The 22,849-nt window shown below is 41.4% G+C and overlaps 2 protein-coding genes across 2 annotated transcripts; both read right to left on the bottom strand.

The window, feature by feature from the left end:
* Positions 1–1,518: 1,518 nt before the first annotated feature.
* On the bottom strand, positions 1,519–3,678 carry LOC115791478 (olfactory receptor 1496-like). Its single transcript, XM_030745565.1, is given in 4 exon segments — positions 1,519–1,539; positions 2,313–3,035; positions 3,038–3,087; positions 3,663–3,678. Coding segments are annotated over 4 exon segments (810 nt in total).
* A 17,561-nt stretch (positions 3,679–21,239) lies between these two features.
* LOC115791477 (olfactory receptor 1-like) lies at positions 21,240–22,220 on the bottom strand. The gene has a single exon (XM_030745564.1). The coding sequence runs from the start codon at positions 22,218–22,220 to the stop codon at positions 21,240–21,242; it is 981 nt and encodes a 326-aa protein (XP_030601424.1).
* Positions 22,221–22,849: the final 629 nt, after the last annotated feature.

The following is a 22,849-nucleotide window of genomic DNA, read 5'->3' as shown; positions in this document are numbered from 1 at the left end:
TGCCTCTTATAAAGTTAACTGTCTGTGTTGCGGTGCTTATGACACGTTCTGTCTTCAGGACTTTGCTGCGCGCTTCCTGGTGTGTGACGCAGTGATGCACTGCCAGCTCACCTGTGCAGGTCTCCCTCTGCATCTTCTCTCGTATCCTTTCCCCGAACATAGCAGGCGAGGAAAAGAAACACACGGTTTACCGCCGATGTTAGCGATCAGGTCCTTTGCCTTGCCTGTTTCGAAATATCGATTCTCCACTTTTCATTTGCCCTTTTATTTTATTCATTTATTTTTTATTTTTTGGGGGGGGGTGTCAGGCTAGCTTAAATGTCACTGTAAAACGTGATGATTGTTGTTTTTATCAGCTGATAACTGATCATTGTGTCACTGGCAATGGAAAATTAGTTAGTGCACAGGTCTTGGCCTACGTGGCAGCTGTTCAGTGCATTGTGACATTTGTAATACAGTGGGAGCGCAATTTACCCACTGGCCATTAATAATAGCGATATGAAATCATCTTGTGGACGTATAAAATTATATCGCGATCTGGATGTTGCCCACGGACCTTGAGTCTGACACAGGCCCTAGCTGCTGCGTCTCTCGACTCTATCTCCTCTGTCAGCAAGCAAAGCTTTTCTTCGCGTTGTTTCATTCAACAGGCACTGCTACTTATGTTGCAGGTTGCGTCACTTCCATTGTGGTTTTCCATTTCCGTTGTGGCTTTTGTATTTGTGTTGCAGCTTTTGTATTTATGTTGCGACTTTCATATTTGTTTTCGTATTTGACCTGACACCTCCGGGCCACCGTATGTATCTGATGAGAGCGCAGTTCCAAAAAAGTGAGACAACTTCGCCAAAACACGTTGTTTGAGCTTTCACGGTGTCCGTAGTTCTCTTGCGGCACAAGCATGGCGCGCTGGTTATGAGCACCGAACAAGCACGCACGTTTTTTTTTTTGCATTTTTGGCCACAGCGGCTTTTCGTGACAGCGGAGAGAGACAGGAAATGGGGGAAAGATACAGGGGAAGACACGCGGGCAAATCGGCGACAGGCCAGGACGCGAACCCATGGCGCCCGCATCGCAATGCAGCGTGTGTATGTGGTCGCCGGCTTCACCACTAAGCCAACCAGGTGTCCGCACAAAAAAAAAAGAGACGATGACAGAGAACGGTAATGTAGCTAATGTGGGCGAAACGCTATTTAATGGATTGCATTTTTTATTCCTTCCTGATATCCGATCCAGTAATTTAGGTCAGGATCGGACCGAGACTGAATATCGGATCAGTGTATCTCTACCATATACCCCAAGTGCGTAATTTGTGGGGGGATAGGGGGGTTTTGACCCCCCCCCCCCCCCAATAATCTGATCCACTCACTATAACCCCCCCCAATAAAGTCACATCATTTCTGTTTACCCAAAACATCTTATATGAATAATATGTTAATTTTGATTTAATAACTATGCTGCTGTGTATCAGACACATTATGAATAGCAGTTCAAGTATTTTAGCTAGCTCCATTGGACCTGCTACTCGCTGATCCTCCTAATCTGACAATGAGGCAAAAGAAAAAGAAGATAAATGTTAAGCTCTCTGCCTACTTATTTATAAATAAATAGGCAGAGAGCTTAACCCCCCAATGTTGGACCCAAAGTTACGCCCTTGATATACCCACTCTCAGACACATTCTTAGCTGGCAAACTTCTAAAACCTCTTAACAGATTTTCTGTTTAATTCTAAGAAAAAAAAAAGGAAGCTCATTTCACAAGAATGTAACATAATATTTTGGAGTTATCTTTACTTTGAAACTACTTATGTGTTTGAAATATTTTCAGTATACACACTTATGTAGTCAGGTAAATAATAAAAACAGGTAATGTGTTGAAAACCCACTGACAAAACTGTATTCCCTGCTCCTGTTCTTCAACAGAAAGGCTATGCAATCTGAGTACAAAATATTTAATGTATTTCCATATTTAAATTCTATTTTTAACACTGTATGCTGACAACGGAAGTCCACAACATGTCACAAAAGACTTGTTTTGGCATGGATGGATGTTTTTATTGGATTAATGTACAACTAATGAATTGTATTACTAATTAATAATAATATGTTTCTAACACAAGTCTCTATTCTACTAAAACACTCTTATTATTTAATACAGCAGTGATAACACATTCTTTTTTCTGTCCTCGGGATATTAAGATTTCTTTTGCAAAGCTTCTTAATTGCATTCAACACTTCTTCTGTCTTTAAAGCATATATGATAGGATTAAGTAAAGCTGGTATGGTGTGTGTCAATGTGGAATTTATCATTCTGACATTAGGATGGGTGTAAGAAGCCCATATAGCTATGTTGGTTCCCACATATGGTAGGAAGAAAATAGCAACAAGAATCAGGTGAGAAGTACAAGTTTTTAATGCTCTGAGTCGTTCCTCTCTTGATGCAGTCCTGCTCAGTGCTATGGAAATACACACATACGTGACTACTACGAATATAACAGGAATGATGACAATTATAACGATAAGAAAAATCGAGAATTTGTAATTTAAAGATGTATCATTACAAGCAAGACGAAATACTGGTCCATGATCACAAAAAAAGCTGTTAACCACCAAAGAGCTACAGAATGAGAGACGATTTAGAAGACCAACCATGGTAGCTATTACACTCACCAAAAAAATCCATACAAAAATCAGGATTGCAGTAATTGATGTTTCTGTCACAAAACTATGGTACCGTAAAGGGAAGCAAATTGCTATCAGTCTGTCATATGCCATAGTGACAAGAGTCCATGACTGCACACTTGCAAAGAACAAAACAAAGAACATGTAACTTAAACAAGCCTCATAGACGATGTATCTTCTTTCAAACAGAAATGTGTCTAAGAGTTTTGGTATAAGTGCTGTGCTCGCACACAAATCTGTCAAAGCCATGTTGAGCACAATCATGTATTTAGGAGTATGAAGAGTTTTCACCAGACTAATAACTGAGAGAAGAAAGCCATTCCCCAAAACAGTCATGATGTAGACAAAACAGAGGAAGACATAGTAATACCTAATATGAGGGATGTTGGAAAACCCACCAAGGTAGAATCTTTCAGGCCGAATAAATGTGGTATTAAACATGGTGGCAGCTTTGTCTTCTGATCCCATTACAGATGTTTGTTTCCCTAAACATACAAAAAGGAGAATACAATAAAACATAATGAGTTGCTTGTTGCTACGGAAAAAACTAAACTCACCCGAGACTCAATCAAGTGAGCACTGCAACAAAGTGAGTTGTAGTGTGAGAGATGTGGTATTTATATTTTACTTCTATCACTGTGTGACAATAGAAATTCAAATGGGTGTGTCACATGCTCATGAAATAGATAGTATTTTTCAGTCTGTAACTATCAGTATCTCCACCATTAGTACACTGAGCAGTGCAGGAGTGATTGACAGTGCTAAGAACCTCCTCCTGGCTCTGTTTGGTTGTTTTTGAGCAGGAGAGGTGCATTTCTGCAGATGGAATATCTGCTGCTCGATTTTTTTCACAGGTTATCTTTCTCATGTGATACTGTCGCAACATGGTGATAGTTTTACAAAATATATATATATTTTTTTTTATAAAACTTACATACTGCATTTTTAATGTGTATAAGAGAAACTTGTGGCTTTAGTTCTTACTGTCAATGATTGCCATTTTTTCTGTTTTACACATTTAGCTATGTGGTTTTGAAATAGCACCCATTTTTACAAAGATTTTTGTTGGATTAAAAACAAGACAACTTTATGTATTGTTTATGCAGAGGAAAGTAAAGACTGTTGTGATGAACTATGAATAATTGTTTTGCATTCTGTGATAAATGATGGGTCACCCAGGAGTATTAATGTGGATCTTTCAGATGAATTTGAGAAGTGATTTTTATCATGTTTCACAGTTTATTGTGTCATGTAGTGCAGGGAACTGGTCTTGGTCTTGAGTTGGTCACGCCCTCCCTCGGTCTTCGTCTCGACTTGGTCTTGGACCCTAAAAGTCTTGGGCTTAGCAGAGTCACTACAACACTGGAGCAAACATCAGCCACCTCCTGTACATGGATGACATCAAGCTGTATGCCAGGAGTGAACAAGTATCAATTCACTGATCCACACCACACAGAGAAGTGTAGTCGGACTACTGGTCATGTTATCTCTTTCTTTTATGTTTTGGCTTCTTTGGTGAAGGTGGCCCATCTTAGATGATAAAATATAGGTATGTATTGCTAGTATATATGGACCAAATGTTGATGACCCCTCCTTCTTTCATGCTTTGTTCACTTCACTCTCAGATCACTCTGACACCACACTTGTAATAGGAGGAGACTTCAACCTGGTACTTAATGCAGATATTGACAGGCTCAGTACAGCAGTGAGTCAGAGGAACTGGCAGTCTGCAGACATTCTTAAACAGTACATGAAGGATTTTGGTCTTTGCGATGCTTGGTGTTCACATCACCCTACTTTGAGAGATTATAGTTTTTTCTCACCAGTACACAAATCTCATTCCCGCTTAGATTACTTTTTAGTTAGCAGCTCCATAATGATGGATATCACAGACACTCAGATTCACCCTATCACTATTAGCGATCATGCACCGGTGTCTATGTCTCTGACACAGAAAAGAGTCACACCACCAATCAGGAACTGGAGATTTAATACATCATTACTTAAAGAAGAAGATTTTATTAATTATTTCAAAAAGGAGTGGTCAGCATACTTAGAATATAATGATATTCCAGGAATATCACCATGTGTTCTTTGGGAAGCAGGAAAGGCAGTAATGCGGGGCAAAATAATATCTTACTGCTCGCATAGGAAAGATAAAGAAAAAGCACTTGTGTTAGAATTAGAACAAAAAATTAAATCTTTAGAAACTGCCTATGCCGCTTCACCACAAGAACATACAATTATCAGCCTGAGGAAACTGAAACTGGAGCTAAATGAAATAATTGATAAAAGGACACAATTTATGTTGCAGAGGCTGCGTTTGGAAAACTTTGAGCATGGAAATAAATCTGGAAAATTCCTGGCCAAGCAATTAAAACTGAATAAAGAAAAAACAGCTATTTTTTCTATTAAAGACTCGACTGGTATTATTACTCATGACCCACAACAAATAAATAACTCTTTCAAAGACTTCTATGAAGCCTTATATTCACCACAGATTAACCCATCTGATACTGAAATTGAAGAATTTCTTAATAATATAAATCTACCAAAACTAAATGACAGCCAGGCTGCAGCTCTGGAATTACCTCTTTCATTGTCTGAACTTAGTGAAGCCCTACAGCATCTCCCAAATAATAAAGCCCCAGGCCCAGATGGTTTTCCAGCCGAGTTTTATAAAGAATTTTGGTCTGAGCTAGCTCCCATTTTTTTCAGAATGGTAACTCAGATTCAGAATGACCACATCTTATCTCCAACCTTAAACTCTGCTAACATTAGCCTGCTTCTTAAACCAGGCAAAGACCCCACACTCCCATCCAGCTACAGGCCAATCTCTCTCATTAATGTAGATCTTAAAATAATTTGCAAAGCCCTTGCCAAAAGATTAGAAAGTATTACTCCATTTATTGTACATCCAGATCAAACAGGCTTTATCAAGGGTCGGCACTCAGCCAATAATACACGTCGACTGATAAATATAATAGACTATTGTTCTATTAACAAATTAGAGATGACAATCGTGTCTTTAGATGCAGAGAAGGCATTTGATCGGGTAAATTGGAAATTCTTACTAGCAGTTCTGCAAAAATTTGGATTTGGTTCATCCTTTATAAACTGGATCAGAACACTACACAGCTCTCCGAATGCGCGTGTTAGGACAAATGATCTCATTTCACAAAGTTTCAGTCTGCAGAGGGGCACTAGGCAGGGCTGCCCACTCTCTCCCTCTCTTTTTGTAATTTTCATTGAGCCGCTAGCAGCAGCAATCCGTCAAAATGTAAATATTAAAGGGATTCAAACTGAAAATATGGACCATAAACTTAGCCTTTATGCTGATGATGTATTACTTTTCCTTGGGAATTCACAAGGCTCTCTTTTGAAGACTATCACACTGATAGATAAGTTCTCATCTATATCTGATTACTCTATCAATTGGAGTAAATCAACAGTTTTGCCTCTGAATTGTAATTTCCAGAGAACCTCTAGGACCCCACTAAAGTCAGGAAATATTAGATATTTAGGCATAAATTTTTCCGCCAGGCTCTCAGACTTGGTACGATTAAATCATATCCCCTTATTAAAAACAATAGAGGATGATCTCACACGTTGGAACAGTTTACCTATATCACTCATGGGGAGAGTTGCTGCCATTAAAATGATGGTTTTACCAAAAATTAATTATCTATTTTCATTGATCCCTAATAAACCTACTCTTCCTTGGTTTAAGTCACTAGATTCAAACATCTCAAAATTTTTATGGAAAAACAAACCGTCAAGAATAAGCTTAAAAACTTTACAAAAGCCAAAACACAGTGGAGGTCTAGAATTACCAAACTTTTATTACTATTTCTTAAGCAGTAGATTGCAGTATATTTCAAAGTGGATCAAATCCAATTCATTAGACAACCCATGGCTGGATCTAGAACAGGCGTTTTGTGGAAAAATAAAAATCTCAGATTTACCTTTCATTAGTTCCAGTATTAAACATCATAACTGCTATAAAGTCCTTAGTATAAATACCTCTCTGACAGCCTGGTGGGAATTTTTAAAAATAACTAAGTCTTCACTCATCCCCTGTAAACTAACACCCATTTGGAACAATCCAGATATTTGTCAGAAAAAGAAAATGCTGAATTTTCCGTTATGGCGTGATAAGGGTATAAATAACTTAGAACATATTATCCAAGATGGAAATTTTATCACGTTCCAAGAACTTATATCAAAATATAGAATTGGCAACGGTAGATTTCTGGAATATCAACAAGTTAAGTCCGTCCTACAGGGAAGATTTAACCTTAATCAATTGAATCTAGAAATGCCTACTTGGGTAACAGAATTTCTTAACCTCTGTACCCCAAAATTGTTATCAAAATTATATAAATTATTAATAAAAACTGATGATTCAGTTTCCCTCCCAATTACAAAATGGGAGCGTGATCTTTCTGTCAACCTGGATCAAAATTTATGGACAGAAATATGTTTAAATATCTTCAAAATGACTAAAAGACCCCAAATACAACTTGTACAATATAAGATTCTCCATAGAACATACTACACTGGACAAAGGATGTTCCAAATGGGCCTTACACACTCAAACATATGCACCCACTGTACAAGCAATTCAGAGGATAATCATCTACACGCTCTGTGGTCTTGTGTACCAGTTCAGAGATTTTGGCAGAGGATTTGTGAAGATCTATCCACATGGTTTAGCTGTCGTATCCCAACTTCCCCCAGACTATGCATCTTAGGTGATGTCAGTGAATTAATTATGGAGTTAAATATATCACACATAGTTCTTACTGCCTTGTGCATCGCTAAGAAGATGATCCTCATGAACTGGAAGACAAAAAATAAACTATGTATTACTCAGTACAGAAATTTATTAGTAGATCATGTTAGTTTAGAGAGAATGTCTGCTTCTTCTAAAAACAAATTGGAGGAATTTGACTCTCTTTGGTTCCCACTGCTCAGCTCCATTACTTAGTGGGGGTGGTGGGCTGCGGGCTCTGCTCCTGATGTGCTTTGTGGGGGGGTGGGGGGGGACTCCGGGGGCCTGGGTAGCTGGTAGCCTCCTGAGACTGGGGTCCTGGGGCGACCTTCTGGTGATGTCTGTGTGCCTGTCCTGGTTGATGGTGGTGGGGGCTTGGATGGTGCTGCCTTCGGTCCTGGGGTGTGGGCGGGGTGCTTGGGGGGGTGGTGCCGGCCCTCGGTCGGTTGGCTGGTCTTCCCTGTATGGCTTGGGGGCTGGGGTCTGGGGCCCCGGCACTGGGGCCGCGCCGGCTCCCGGTGGGCCCCCCCTGGCGCGGGGGGGGCCTCTGCTGTCCCGGCCGCGCCGCCGGGTGGGGTGGGTTGGCCTGACATCGGGATGTCCGGTCTACGCTTTTGGGGCCCTGGGGTGCCTGCATTGCAGGGGGGTGGGGTGGGGGATGGGGCCGCGGTGGGGTGGTTGGGGGGGACTGGGCACTGCATTTCCATGCCCAGGCCAGTATGTCCTGTCGCCTGTTTGTGTCTATTGTTGAGTGAATGGGCATCTAGGAGGAGCGGGCCGCCCTCTGCAGTAGGGGCGAGGGCGCCAACCTCGGGTGCTGCAGTGCTCCGGGATGCTGTCACCGCGGCCCCGGGCTCACCTCCCCCTGCCCTGTGCTGGGGTGTGGGAGGTCGGGGTGCCTATTGAGCCAGCGGACAGCTGGCTCTCTTCTTCCAGGATTCTTCCTGGTCATATGCCCCCCCCCTCCCCATACACAAACACACACACACACACACACACACAGAATACACATCACTCACAGATGTAGGATGGAGAGGCCACGTGGAGAGTTGCACCACCACTTGCCTCTCCGTTTTAATTGCACTTTAGTCATTATAACTCACAACACATACACACTTACAACCTGATACACATAGGACCTTTGGGGCAGGCATGTTACTCAGAGGTTGATGAGATGGGCCGCTGAGGTGGCCCCACTCGGATCCTAGTCACTGTCTGTCTCCAAATTTTATTTGCACTTTAGACATGGAGGGTTTTGGGGGGGCAGTGTGGGCAAGCGCTGACGACCAACAGTTGGCGCTTGTGGCATAACTGTCCCCTCAATTTTACTGCACCCTATACACCTCATTCACTCACAAACATTAACACATAGACCTACAAGTTGGGGAGGAGGAGGGGTGGATGGGTCATCTTACACCCCGATTTCTTGCGTCTCGCCCGGGGTAGGGGTCGGGTGGTTCCTTGGGGACCGGGCTGGTGGCGTCCTGGGGTCGCTGTTGGCCCTGGGGTGGTTTCCACTTGCCCCGCCTTCAGAGGGTGGGTAGCTATGGATGAATGTGTGTCTTTGTGTATTTGTCACCGTCTCCGTGAGTATGGGTGGGTGAGTGAATGTGTATGTATGGCATATCTGTGTGTGGGTAAGTATGTATGGGCATGTATGAGTATCTGTGTATAAATGTGTACACGGGTGTCTGGGTGTGTTTGTATGTATGGCTGGACCTGGGTCTGGGCCTTGTGCCTTGCCTCCTGGCCGCTCCTTGCTGGTTGCCTCCTCCCCCCTACCCCCCTGGGATGGGGGTGCCTCGGGGTTCCTGGGTGGGGCTGGGTGTTCTGGCGTGGGTGCTGGCCTGCCCCCCTTGGGGGTGCGGTGCGGGGCTGCGTTGGCTTCTTCGGCATGGGGGGGGGCTCTGTGGAGGGTCGGGCGGTCCTTGGGTGCCGTGGGCCCGGGAGCCCTGCCGCCGGCCAGTGCAGGGGGCTGGCCGCTGGGGGGGGGCTGGCTTCTCATCGCCTTGGGTTCCCTGGAGCCCTCGCTCCTCGACTGGGGGGGCTCCGTCTGAGACCACCCTCTCCCGTCTGCTGGGGTAGGTGTGCGGTTGTCTTTGGACTGAGTGGCCGGGGGTCTTCCTGGCTCTTGGTGGGCTGCTGGTGGCCTGGGGTTCCGGGGGCTTTCCGTACCTGCCTCTGGCTTCTGATGGGTGGAGCTGCAGCGTTTTGCCCTCATTGGTAAGTACGTTCCATGACACAGACACAAACATGACACAGACACAAACGCCCACTCAATCACAACTCAACAAAATTGTTGGTGTGCGTAACATGCTTTGTTAGTTTTGTTTTTCACACACAAATTTATTTTTGCAAGTATTGATAGTATTTTTTTATATGTTAAAGTGATGAAGTATCTGATTAATAGACTTGTGCTCTTTCCCCTTTTTTTTTTGCTCCCTTTCTCTCTCCCTTTTTCTTCTCTTTATTTTCCTCTTCTTCAGCCTGTCAGCTCTGGCTGTTACATAGTATGTGGAAAAATAACTCAGATAAATAAAATAAAGGGTTAAAACATCAACAAGAAGAGCCTATTGAGAACCTATAGAGCTCATCTTGAAATAGCAAATATGTTTGGCACAACAACGCATTCAGATCACAGTTCTGCTTGCAAGATCTACCAGACATGACAGGCTTTAAAAAAAAATAAAAAAATATAGGTACAATCCTTCATCTCTTGAGTCTGAAGGATTAAAATTTGGCTCTGATCACCACACCTGCAGCCTCTCATCCAACGTCCACACTGCTCTGTCTCAGTTCAACCCTGAAACTCATCCCAGTCAGCTGTTCAGCTATGGATTTCACTTTTCATTTGTTCAGTTTCATTCACCACAGTCTGGAGTCTCTGCTCACTTTAGCAGGGTTCTAGATATAAGTAGTCAGATTTTTTTTTCTCTGGAGGCCACACACACATGAATAAGCCCTTTTTAGAAAAAGTCATGAAATATGAGATAAGGGGGGTTTATTTTAACATTATTTTTAAAATGCCAGGGGGTCAAAATTATCCCCTTGGTGGTTCCAGTGTTCACATTGCCACTCAAGGTAACAGTGTGCTGGTGGAACCAAAGAAGGACACAAGTAGTGAGGAACCAATCTGAGTCCTCCCTGTTAGCAGATAGTCACTGTTGCATAGTGACGTTACCTAATGCTGAAATGAACAGTTAGACAATTATGGGGGGTGGCTGTAGCTCAGGAGGGAGAGGTGGTCACCTACCAGTGATGTCAGTAACTAAGTAACACGTTACTCTAATCTGACTACTTTTTTTTGCAGTCCATTAGCCTGATTAAAGTTACTTGTCCAAGTTTGTTAGTAAAAAGATATATTTTTGCTTTCTTCTTGCATCTCAGGGAGTGACATCTGGCCAATGTGACAATTAAGTCCTGTTTTAAATTTCTAAATCTCTGTACCACTAAATTGTTATCAAAAATATATAAGCTATTGTTAAAAATTAATGATTCAATTTCCCTCAAAACTGCATGTCATGATGCTGTGGCAGGCAGGCAAAGGCTGGTCCCCAAATGCAGGACTCAGATGATAAACTGAACTTAATGTAGTTTATTGAAAATGATGACTACACAAACAAATAAACAGGGCTGGACAGATGCCAGAGCTAAAACTAAGGAACAGAGAGACACACAGCAGGAACACAGACAACAGCACAACAAAGAACAGAAGAAAACTGAGGGCTTAAATACACATCAGGCAATTAGGGCGAGGGGAAACGGCAGGACACGACAGGTGGAGCAAATGAAACTAATAACATGGGAAGCAAAACTAAACAAAGTACAGGGAACACGAGACTGTCAAAATAAAACAGGAAACACCTAACAAGGTACAAGCAGACTTAACACGGGGGACTGGCACACAGAGGAAACTAAACAGGGACCATGGCATGGGGAAACAGACAAAGAGAGACAGACACAGGAGAGAGATGCAGACTAGACAGAACACTGGGAATAAAACTCAATACGAAAACACAGGAGGTCAAGGACATGACAAAAAGAGAAAACAGACACAAGAACATGGACACAGGGCAGACAGGGCCAAAGGAACTAGAAAACCACAACTGATAACAAAACCAGAACTAAGATGAACAATGAAAACCAAAACAAACTAGGAAATAACAAAACTCAGTGAAAACACTGCAAAATGGGAGTGGGATCTTCCCATCAACCCAGATGAAAACGTCTGGACATATATATGCTTAAACGCCTCCAAAATGACTAAAAGTCCAAATTTACAACTTCTACAATACAAAACTCTGCATAGAATACATTATACAGGACAACGACTATTCCAAATGGGCCTCAGAGACTCAAATATATGCACCCACTGTTTAGTCGACCCTGCTGAGAATTATGTGCATGCTATGGTCTTGCACGCCTGTACAGAGGTTCTGGCAGAAGATATGTGAAGACTTATGCACATGGTTTAATTGTGGTATCCCAGCTTCACCCAAACTGTGCATTTTAGGTGATGCAAGGGAATTAGATATGGAAGCAAATATGTCACATTTAGTTCTTACAACCTTATGCATCACTAAGAAAACTGTCCTCATGAATTGGAAATCAAAAATTGATTTATGTATTACTCACTACAGGAATTTGCTTTTAGATCACATTAGTCTGGCAAAAATGTCTGCCAACTCAAAAAAACAATTGGATGAATTTGATTATCTCTGGTCCCCACTGATCAATTCCATCACTTAGTGGGGGTGATCAACTGTAGTCTCATCTCATCATGGGCCTGGCAGGTGGCAGGGGGCGGGCCAGGGGGATTTGGGTGTCTGATGGCTCTTAGACTGAAGGGCTGTGGCTGCTGCTTTGTGATGTCTGTGTGCTTGCCCTGATTGGTGGTGGCAGGGACTTGGGTGGATGCTCTTATGGTCTTTGGGTGTGGGGACTGGGGTGCCCGTGGTGGTGGGTGCTGGCTTCTGCGGGGGTCAGGGCACGCCCCTGGGCCCCTTGCACCCAGGGTCACTCATTTCCTGGTGGGGGTCCCTTTGTGCACCTTCCTTGGGCGCACCACCATGTCGGGTGGGTTGGGCCATGTCGAGATGTCTGTTTGGCATTCTGGGGTGCCCATTGTTCCGGTGGGGGATGGGGCATTCAGATGAGGGTGCGACGGTTTCCCACCAGGGGCCAGGTGGTTCTGGACCCGAGCCCACTGTGTATGGGTGTGGGTGTTGGTGTGATGTTTGTTCTTGTTTTCTGTGTGTGTCATGTGTATCGTGTGGGTGTCTCTTGTGTGTCCTGTGTGTCATGTTTGCCTACGGAGTGGGCGGGGGATGCGGGCCAGGAGTGCGGTGGAAGCCAGTTGGGCGTAGGAAACGGGTGCTCATTGAGAAAGTTGTTAGCTGTCTCTCTTCCTCAAGGGGTAGTCTTCTACCTCCTGGTCATATGTATCCTGACCCTTCCCCTTCCTCCCACTCTATCAAATAACACATCACACACATATGTAGGGTCTTTTTTTGGGAGGGGAGAGCAGCCATTTTATCTGTATATAAAGTTACGAAAATGGTGGGGCTTTACAGTATGTGTTTCATTTGGTTATGGATGTTGCTTTGAGATATACCTCTTAAATTCAAAAGATTGTCGTTGATTGTGTTTTTATATGATGCTGTATTCGCTTTCCTTTGAGATCTTTTTATACAGTAGATGTGTAATTAGCGGTGCAGACGAAAGAGACCCGAATTATGGGACAGTGATTTTGTACTGTATATCATATACAAGGGCAAAAAATATGTTATAAAATATGTTAGAAGTTGATATTGTGAATGAAAAGAAGTATGATTTAATATTTTGTAAATAAACAGACAAGGAAGAGCCTGCAGACCAAATGCAACTGATGTCTCCCATCTCCATTTCTTTCTGTGTGAAACAGACCCAACCAGAGGTCTGTAACACTCAAGTCTGTGTTCCTCCAATTTTAACAGCACTGTAGCTTTCACACAGTCATAATCATTCTTCCCACTACATACACTCACATATACCAGCACATACTGTACACCCAACACGTTGGCTGGGAGGAGGGGAAGGGTGGGTTTCCTGCACCCTGCCTGGGGTGGGGTCTGGCTAGTGGTTTGGGATTGGGTGGCTGCTTCCCCAGGTTGCTGCTGGCTTTGCACTGATACCCGCTTGTCCACACTTCATGTCCATGTAAGGTCTGCGAGTGTGTGCTGGAGCGTGCGACTGATATATTTGTGTGTGCACGTGTACAGTTGGGCCTGGATCTGTGGCTTACTGAGCCTTGGCCCCTGTGGGATGTGTCACCAGGGAGTTAACCCTCCCTACTGCTCCCCACTGATTGTCGCTAGCTCCCCTGGGATGTGGGTGCCTGAGGGTCCTGGAGTGTGTGGCCTGATGTCTTGGTGTGGCTATTGGCCTGCTCTCTTGGGGGTTGTGGCCTGGGTGTGTGTGTGTGTGTGTGGGGGAGGGGGGGTCTGCTGGGGATTGGGCAGCTCTCGGGCACCTGGGGCCTCAGGCCCGCGTTCTCAGCTGATGCTGGGGGGGTGGGGCTGCTCATCATTGCCTCTGGCTCTCTGGGGCTCTTGCCTTTTGACTGTGGGAGCTCCATCTAGGGTCTCCTTCATTTCTCCTCTGAGGTGTGCTCACAGATGTCATCGCAATGTGTGGCCGCAGGTCTCCTGACTTCCGGGCTGTGGATGGTCTGGGTCCCCTAGATCAGGCATCCCCAAATGGCGGACGTAGGTCCGAATCCGGACCAAGTGATAGTTTTGTCCGGACCCATGCCTAATATGATGAATTCACAAAATTAGATCATTTTCATGGAGGGTTTTGTCTGTCAAAAGACAGGTGCAGAGTCAAGCAGAAATGTGGGCAAGAGGTTACCTCTACTACAGTTATTACGGTAATAGCGTCACTCAGTTGACCCAATCAAATCTTTTGTTTGCCCTGTGCAGCCAGCGCCATGAGCTCACCCGAGCAGTGCAGAGGAGGTGATGGCTTGTTCCAAAATAAGAAAAGTTGATGCTGAAAACCGCTGTTTTAAAGATGAATGGACAGATAAGTTTATGTTCATTCTTCCTGCAGGCAGTTCAAAACCTGTTTGTCTTATATGCTCAGAAACGGTTGCATTAATTAAAAGTGGCAACGTGAAGCGCCACTACGAAACAAAGCACAGCTCGTTTGAGCAAACTTATCCGCTGAAGTCCGAGCAGAGAGCGCGCAAATGAACCAAACTGCAAGCCCAGTGAGACAGATCTACCTGACTCATCACAAATACTTTTACAGCCCAACAATGTGCAAATGAATGTTCACTCAAGGTATCGTGGATTTTGGGGCAATGTAAAGGAGGAGAGGACATATATGCAGCAATAAAAGAGATGCTGAGAATAAGGCACATAGATCTGAAGCAGGTTGTCTCTGTTACCACAGATGGTGGTATGGTGGGAAAAGAGCAAGGGGCTGTGACACGGATGAAAGAGAACAACCCAGATCCTATTGCTTACCACTGTCTCATCCATCAGACTGTGTGTGTCACTCTATCAGAACATTTTGCTGAAGTAATGAACACAATGATGAAGCTCATCAACTTCCTTAGGGCATCCTCATCTCTTCAGCATCGCCTCCTGATAGAATCTCTCGAAGACATTGAGGCAAACGCTAATGATCTGCTATTGCACAACAATGTGAGGTGGCTTAGTAAAGGCAATGCACTGGGACACTTCTGGTCTATCCGAAAAGAAATTGCTGCGTTCTTATAGCAGTTTAAGAGTCAGAGAGCAACACAATTTTCACTTTTTCTGCAAGAAGAGCACAAGCTGGATATGTTGCTTTTTATTTGACATTACATCGCATCTTAATGAGCTTAATTTAAAGCTGCAGGGCAAGAAAAATTCAGTTGCTGATTTGATGACAGCTGTTCGATCCTTCCAGAGGAAGCTGGACATTTTCAAAGAAAATCTTGAAGGAGAGCATGAACACTTCCCAAAACTGCAGGAACAGATTCGGGGTGAGAGAGATGTTTCTCCCTATGTTGACTTCATGAACAAACTGATCGGAAACTTCAGTCAAAGGTTTGACAGCTTCTGCCTTGGGCAACAGCTCCTTCTGCAGATTCAGAATCCTTTTCTCATTAGAGAAATCAAAGGAGGCAACACAGACATAAGTGGGCACATGCAGGATCTCTACAGCTTGAGCTCATTGATCTGCAAGGAAATGCAGAATTAAGAGAGCATTTTGAGGCAACTGACCCTGCTACCTTCTGGCTACAGCTTGTGTCTGATAGTGTGTTCCCTGGTCTAACCAAAGTAGCACTGCACACACTGACTATGTTTGGATCAACTTACAGCTGTGAGTCAGCTTTTTCCACTATGAACTTGATAAAAAAAAAAAAAACAAGCACCTCTCTAGACTCACAAATGAACACCTACATGTCTGCATGAGAATGGCACTGACTCCATTCCAACCAAGATTTCAATTACTGGCAGGGCAATCCCATGCCCATTTCTCTCATTAAGAAAAGTAAAGAATAATTGATAGAGAAAAGGTAATGTTAAAAGCTCTGTTTTCTCCTAAAAGAATAATTTTTATTTATTGTTTTCTGAATATGCTGACCTATTTTACTTGAAAACTTGATTTTTTTATAGGTTGGTACTGCTTTAATGTAAGTCAAAAAGAGGAATATGGTTGCTTGTTCTGTTTGCACTTGTTTTTTTTTCCCCTAAAAAGAGCCACTTTTTATTTATTGTTTTCTGTTTTCTAAAGTTAACTTTTTACTTGAACTGTAAGCCTTCAATTCTCTTGGCTTGGACTTCTTCCTTTTAAGAGAAAAAATGTTATTAGGCTCTGTTTGCAGTTTTAAAATATATTTTATTTTGAGGTTTCTGTTTTCTGAAATAAAGGTTTTAAAATTATTTGCCTGGGACTATTTTAGATATTTTAAAATAGTTAGTTGTGTACCATAAGTGCCATTTGTTAACAGTGAAAATATAAACATATGGGTGAGCAAGACCATAAGACAAAAGTTGGACTTTTGTTTGGACCTTTTTTTTTAACTTTTATTTATTTGGGACAATGCACATTAATAAAACAATCAATACTTAGTACAGATTGTAAATGAGCCAGATTATAGCATATTTGCTAATTTGCATCTGTAGTCCCTAGGCAGAAGGACAAACAACAGAAAACATCATGAATATACAATAGTAGTAAAAGACAACACATTGACAAACATTAAAACAATATACAAATGGAAAAAGAAAAAAGGAGAAAAAAAAATAAAATAAAATAAAATAAAAATAAAAATTAGTGAAAGTGCGAACATGTCTGGGAACTTTTAATGAACTGCTTAAGGTGCTTTTTAAAAGTACTGTAAGTGGAGAATTCTCTGATGTTAGTCGGTACAGTATTCCAGAAATGACCCCCTCTGACTGACAGACCCGTTTGTCCAAAGGTTGTTTTTCTACGGGGGATCTCAAGGTCTCCTCTGGAAGAGGCTCTGGTGCCAAAACCTCGGTCAGTTCTTGATTTAATGTATGTTGAAAGTGGAACTGGAGCTAGTCCATGAAGAACTTTATAGATCAAGCAGCTATTTTTAAATTTAATAAAATTTTCAAAATTGAGCATATTGTATTTTTCCAAAATATTACACTGATGATATGATAAGGGCTTTTGATCAAGGATTTTTATAGCCTTTTTAAATAATATTTCTATTGGTTTTAAGAACGTATCTCCAGTGAGTGACCAAGATGTAATGCAATAATCTATATGTGATAATATCATTGAATGTAGAAAAACCTTAGCTGAAACAATTGTCATTGATGGTCTAATTTGTTTGAAGTTATTTAAATTAAATTTAATTATGCTTGCTGTAAGTTTTATATGTTTTTTAAAAGACAGTGTGGGATCCAGTGTGACCCCAAGGTACCTGAAATCCTGCACAAGATCAAGCTCTTCGCCCCCCAGGAACACACTAGACCGCTCCAGTTTTATAGGTTTTTTTGTAAACATCATTGTAACTGTTTTTTTCTTATTCAGCAGTAAGGAGGACTGAAGGAGCCAGTGTTGTATATTCTCCAAGGCTAATGTGAGGATTGAAGATGCTTCCTGAGGACTTTTTGCAGGTGTAAAAATAACAGCATCATCAGCATACATTTGGAAGTGGACACTTTGACACACATTTGGCAAATCATTTATATACAAAGAAAACAGGACTGGTCCCAAAATAGAGCCCTGGGGAACCCCTGCTGGACAGTCAAGGTATGACGACATTGTGCCCCTGACAGACACAGACTGTCTCCTGTTGGATAAATAAGATTGAAACCAAGCTAATGCATCTTCGGCAAAGTTAAAATAAGTCAGTTTGGACAGAAGGACCTGATGGTCCACTGTATCAAATGCCTTCTTTAAATCTAGAAAGACTGCACCAACACAGGTGGTTTTATCGAGCAGGGATTTCACTGTTTCTATAAGGACACAATTTGCCGTCTCTGTGGAATGATGCTGGCGAAACCCGAACTGCATGGGGTGCAGAAGAGAATGGTGGCTGAGATGTTTGTTCAGCAGCTTGGCAATCCATTTTTCTGCAACCTTAGAAACAACAGGGAGGATGCTAATGGGACGATAGTTAGAAATATTTGATTTGTCTCCTGATTTAAAAATTGGTGAGACTATGGCAGCCTTCCAACTTTCTGGGACTGTTGCCATTCTGATGGATAAATTTATCAGATGTGTTATTGGACAAACCAGTGCATCTTTGTGTGTTTTTAAAAAGTGTGTGTCAAGCCCGTATGCATCTTTAGTTTTTGAAGCCCTCATTGATTGAATTATACTAGCGACTTCCATATCTGTAATTTGATCTAATCTAAAAAGAGGCTGTCCAGAGTCATTAGAATTGCAAACTGTCTCTGACTGACTAAACATATGTCTTATTTCATCAATAGACTTAATGAAAAAGTTATTGAACTCAGTTGCTAATTCTTTTGGATTAATCAACAACTTGTTATTAACTTTTATTTCCAATCTATCATTGATCATTTTATGTTCCTTACCTATCAGTTTATTTATGTTTTGCCATATGATTTTGACGTTTCCATTAGCACCTTGTCTTTGGACCTTTTACTAGGAGAATATTTTAGCTCTGGACCTCAGTGAGTTTTAATTGAATACCCCTGCCTTACACTATAAAGTGCCTTGAGGTTACTGGTTGTTGTGATTTGGCATTATATGAATAAAACTGAATGGAATTGAATACCCTATAAAGGGTTAACAGGGTTAAGGCAGCAGTGGAAACAAAAGAACTTTATACTGTGGAAGGAAACCAGAGATCATACAACTCCACATTGAAAAGAGGCAAAAAATGTTCTAACAACTGAACCATTGCTCTGTTTTAAATAGCACTGTTACCCACAAAATGCATTCAGAGATCTGAGGGACTAAAACCATCTTTGTGCCTTAAAAAGTTAAAGCTTGGTGAAGCAGCAACTAATAAATTAATACTATATCATGTTACCACTGGCACTCTGTAAGCGTAAACCTGGAAGGATCAATAATTATTTCAGGTTTTCACTCGTAGCCACATTTCTAAAGAGTCCGACAGACCATGTTTGGGATGAACCAGGCCTTCTTGTCCAACATCAGTGTCTAACCTCGCAAATCCGCTTCTGAAAGAATGGCTAAAAATTCCCATATACACACTCCTAAACCTTGTGGAAAACCTGGGATGTAAACCGTGGACCCTGGTCCCAAACGATGTCGGAAGGAATACTGTAAAGATGAAAAACATGGTCCACAAGTAGCTGAGAGGTCTCCAGGGCTGTGGGCAGTTTGGGAAGAGTGATGAGGTGGGCTGCCATATAGAAATGTTAGAGCTGTATTATATGAACATTGTGGCAACTTGGTAACAAAGTAAAATATGGGACCATGGCTGGCCTGGGACTGTTAGAGCTCTCAACAATCCAACTGGGGGTAAGCTAATAGTCTCGTTTTGTGCAGAAACTGTACATGCTCCTACATACTCTCACACATCTTTAATGAGAGATGATTACCAAAAAAGTCACTGAAGGAAGGTAATAGTTCTGTCAATGACAAGTGTATTTTGCAGTGTTGCCAATACAGTACCTTAGATCTGACAAGCTTATTGATTCTTCTTCAGCTGTCTGATTACGCTCTCTCAGTGTGTGTGTGCTCGTTTTTGAGCCACTAATTTGTCCTGCTGGTCATCATTGAAATGAACTAGCTGTGTGTGTGTGTGTGTTTTTTTTATATATAAAAAAAACACACTTGCATCACTTGCATCACTTTTTTTAGAGTATATCATCATGCTAATTTGCCTCATTAGTAAAATAATGAAAGACTATAATTCACTATTTTTAAAACCAGATTTGAAACAAACAAATTTAATTACTGATTTTAAAATGCTTGTTATACAACAAAACATGGTGATGTAGCGTGACTGATATATTTAAATATATATTTGCAAAAGAAATTCTTTATATAGAGTGTTACATTCTGATCAAATATAGATAAATATACAGTGACAACCATACATCTTCCTGGTTAGCAAAAATACTGGCATGTACAATTTTGTCAAAATGTAATAAACTGAAAAAATTTTCACAACTGTGACTGGGCCTGGTTGTGAAGTTTCCTGAGCCTTGGCCCCTATGGGACATAGAGGTCAAGGGTGGCAGTTATCCCTCCCTACTGCTCTCCACTGGTTGTTGTTGACTTGATGTGGGTACCTGTTGATTCCAGGGTACGTGGCGTGGTTGTTGGCCTGCTTCCTTGGGGGTTGTAGTCTGTTGGTGCTTGGGTCTCTGACAGATATCAGTCAGTTCTCATGCACTTGTGCTTTGAGGCCCAGTTAACGGCACACACACAATGCAATAAGATTGTTTTGTGCATTGTTTTTTTCAGATGCTGTATATTTTTTTGTGTTTTCTTGCAGATGCAGAAGTTGATGAACCAGTGTGTTTTTCTGCCTATGCTCTGTACTTGTCTTTTCTCCCTTCCCCCTTTTTCTTTTCTCTCTCGCTCTGTTTTTTTGCTACTGGTATCACTTTATTGCACATGTACACATGTGAATAATAATAAAAATGAATGAATAAATAAAAGAAAAACATTAACAAATTTATCTTGGAAAAGAAAATGTTTGCACATGTGATTGGGCACAACAGTGTATTCAGATCATGATTATGATTGGAAAAGTTGCAAGACAAGTCACGATTTTCTTTTTGTTTTGTTTTTTAAAACATCACAACTGCAAACATTTTTGAGAACAGTGACATAAAGTCAGTGTTCATTCATCCATTCCATGAATAATTTTTCTTGTAACCAGTAAGTCTTAACTATTAAATTAGACTGTAGCAAACATACTGTACAGAATGAAAAATGTAATACAATTGTTTTAGAACATGTTGAGGAGAAATCTTCATAGAAAGACTCTTTGCATGTGCACAAAATTCAGTTTTCAAAGATATTTTGAGAAAGACAGCTGAGACTGCACAGATTTCTTTTTCGTTTTGTTTTTGATGAGCCTAAGATGACAGACATGCATGTGTGATAAGAGAGACATAGTTTTTTTTGTTTTTTAAGTTGGGGGTGTTACAATTATACATTTTCCCCTACATAAATTCTGCAATTCAACCATTTTACATAAACATGATATACAGTAACTATTTTTAAAGGTAAAATTATAGCACATATAAGCAGCAGAGTCAAGAGATTTAGAGAAAAAGTCTAGTGTGAAAATTCCAAATGTGTCATTCTAATAGAGATGAGGTTTACCACTTTGTGACTGTGCTGTTAATATTATTTCTTTTGAAAAGCTTCTTAACTGCATTTATCACTTCATCAGTCTTTAAAGCATATATGATAGGATTGAGCAAAGCTGGTATGGTGTGTGTCAATGTTGAGTTTATGATCCTGGCATTAGGATGGATGTCAGAGGCCCATACAGCTACGTTTGTAGCCACAAATGGAAGAAACAAAATAGCAACAAGGATGAGGTGAGAAGTACAAGTTTTCAGTGCTCTGAGTCGTTCCTCTCCTGATGCAATTCTGGTGAGCGCTATGGAAATGCAAACATAGGTCAAAACTATGAAAATCAGAGGAATAAAGGCAGCTATACTTACAGCAACATTTGCCAATATAATATTTAAAGTTGTATCATTACAGGCCAGACGATACACTGGTCCATGATCACAGAAAAAGCTTTTCACCACTACAGAGCCACAGAAAGAAAGGCGATCAAGAAACCCAACAAGTAATCCCATCAGGATCAATATAAGCAACCATACAAACATCAACATTGACCCAATAGCTTTTTTAGTCACCATACTGTGGTACCTTAAAGGGAAACAAATGGCTATAAATCTGTCATAGGCCATAGTGACAAGTGTCCATGACTGCACACCTCCAAAGAATGAAACAAAGAACATGTAACTTAAGCAAGCCTCATACACGATGTATCTTCTGTCAAACAGAAATGTGTCTAAGAGTTTGGGGATGAGAGCTGTGCTCCCACACAAATCTGTCAAAGCCATGTTGAACACAATCATGTATTTAGGAGTATGAAGAGTCTTCACCAGCCAAATGACTGAGAGAAGAAAGCCATTCCCCAAAACAGTCATGATGTAGATAAAACACAGGAAGACAAAGAAATAATCAATATTAGGAATGTTAGAAAACCCACTGAGGTAAAATTTTGCAGGGCGAACAAATGTGGTATTAAACAAAGTGGTGACTTTTTCTTCTGAGCCCATTACAGATATTTGTTTCCATATATATATACATAAAGCAAATAACACAATATATAACAGAAGATGATGCAATTGCTTGAAAAAGTTACTATAACCAACTCACCCCAAACAACATAGTGCAGTGCACTAGAGTTGTCTTGTGACAGACCTGGTATTTATATTTTACCTCTAAGACTGTGGACCATCACAAGCAAGTATCTGTCTCACATGGTCATTAATTAGATCGTCATACCTCATGAACTAAAAACATTGATCGTGATTAATAACAAAAATAGTGAGGATTAGAAACCTGGACACTTTGATCATACTATATGAAGGGATATAAATAACCATTTATATTGTGAATAGATTAAGTTCCCTAAATGAGCTCAGTCCTGAAAGATTTATTTGTACCCTTATACCCCCAAAGATAACCACAACCTTAGCTGTGTATCTGCACTATACAGTAGCACCTGCATGTCCTGAGTTCTCCTTATTTTTTCAGCAATCAAGCAATCAACCTGTGAAGAAGAAGAGAAGAAGAAGTCTATACGAGTTTCTGCTCGTGCTTTCTAAGACTTTCACCTCAATTGTGAGGTTTGTACTGAACTAATACTTACTTACTCCTTAGTTGCTTGCCACCATGGAGCTCC

This window comes from Archocentrus centrarchus, chromosome 14, assembly GCF_007364275.1.
Source record: "Archocentrus centrarchus isolate MPI-CPG fArcCen1 chromosome 14, fArcCen1, whole genome shotgun sequence".
Taxonomy (NCBI): Eukaryota; Metazoa; Chordata; class Actinopteri; order Cichliformes; family Cichlidae; genus Archocentrus; species Archocentrus centrarchus.
This window is presented reverse-complemented; position numbering and strand designations above follow the sequence as displayed.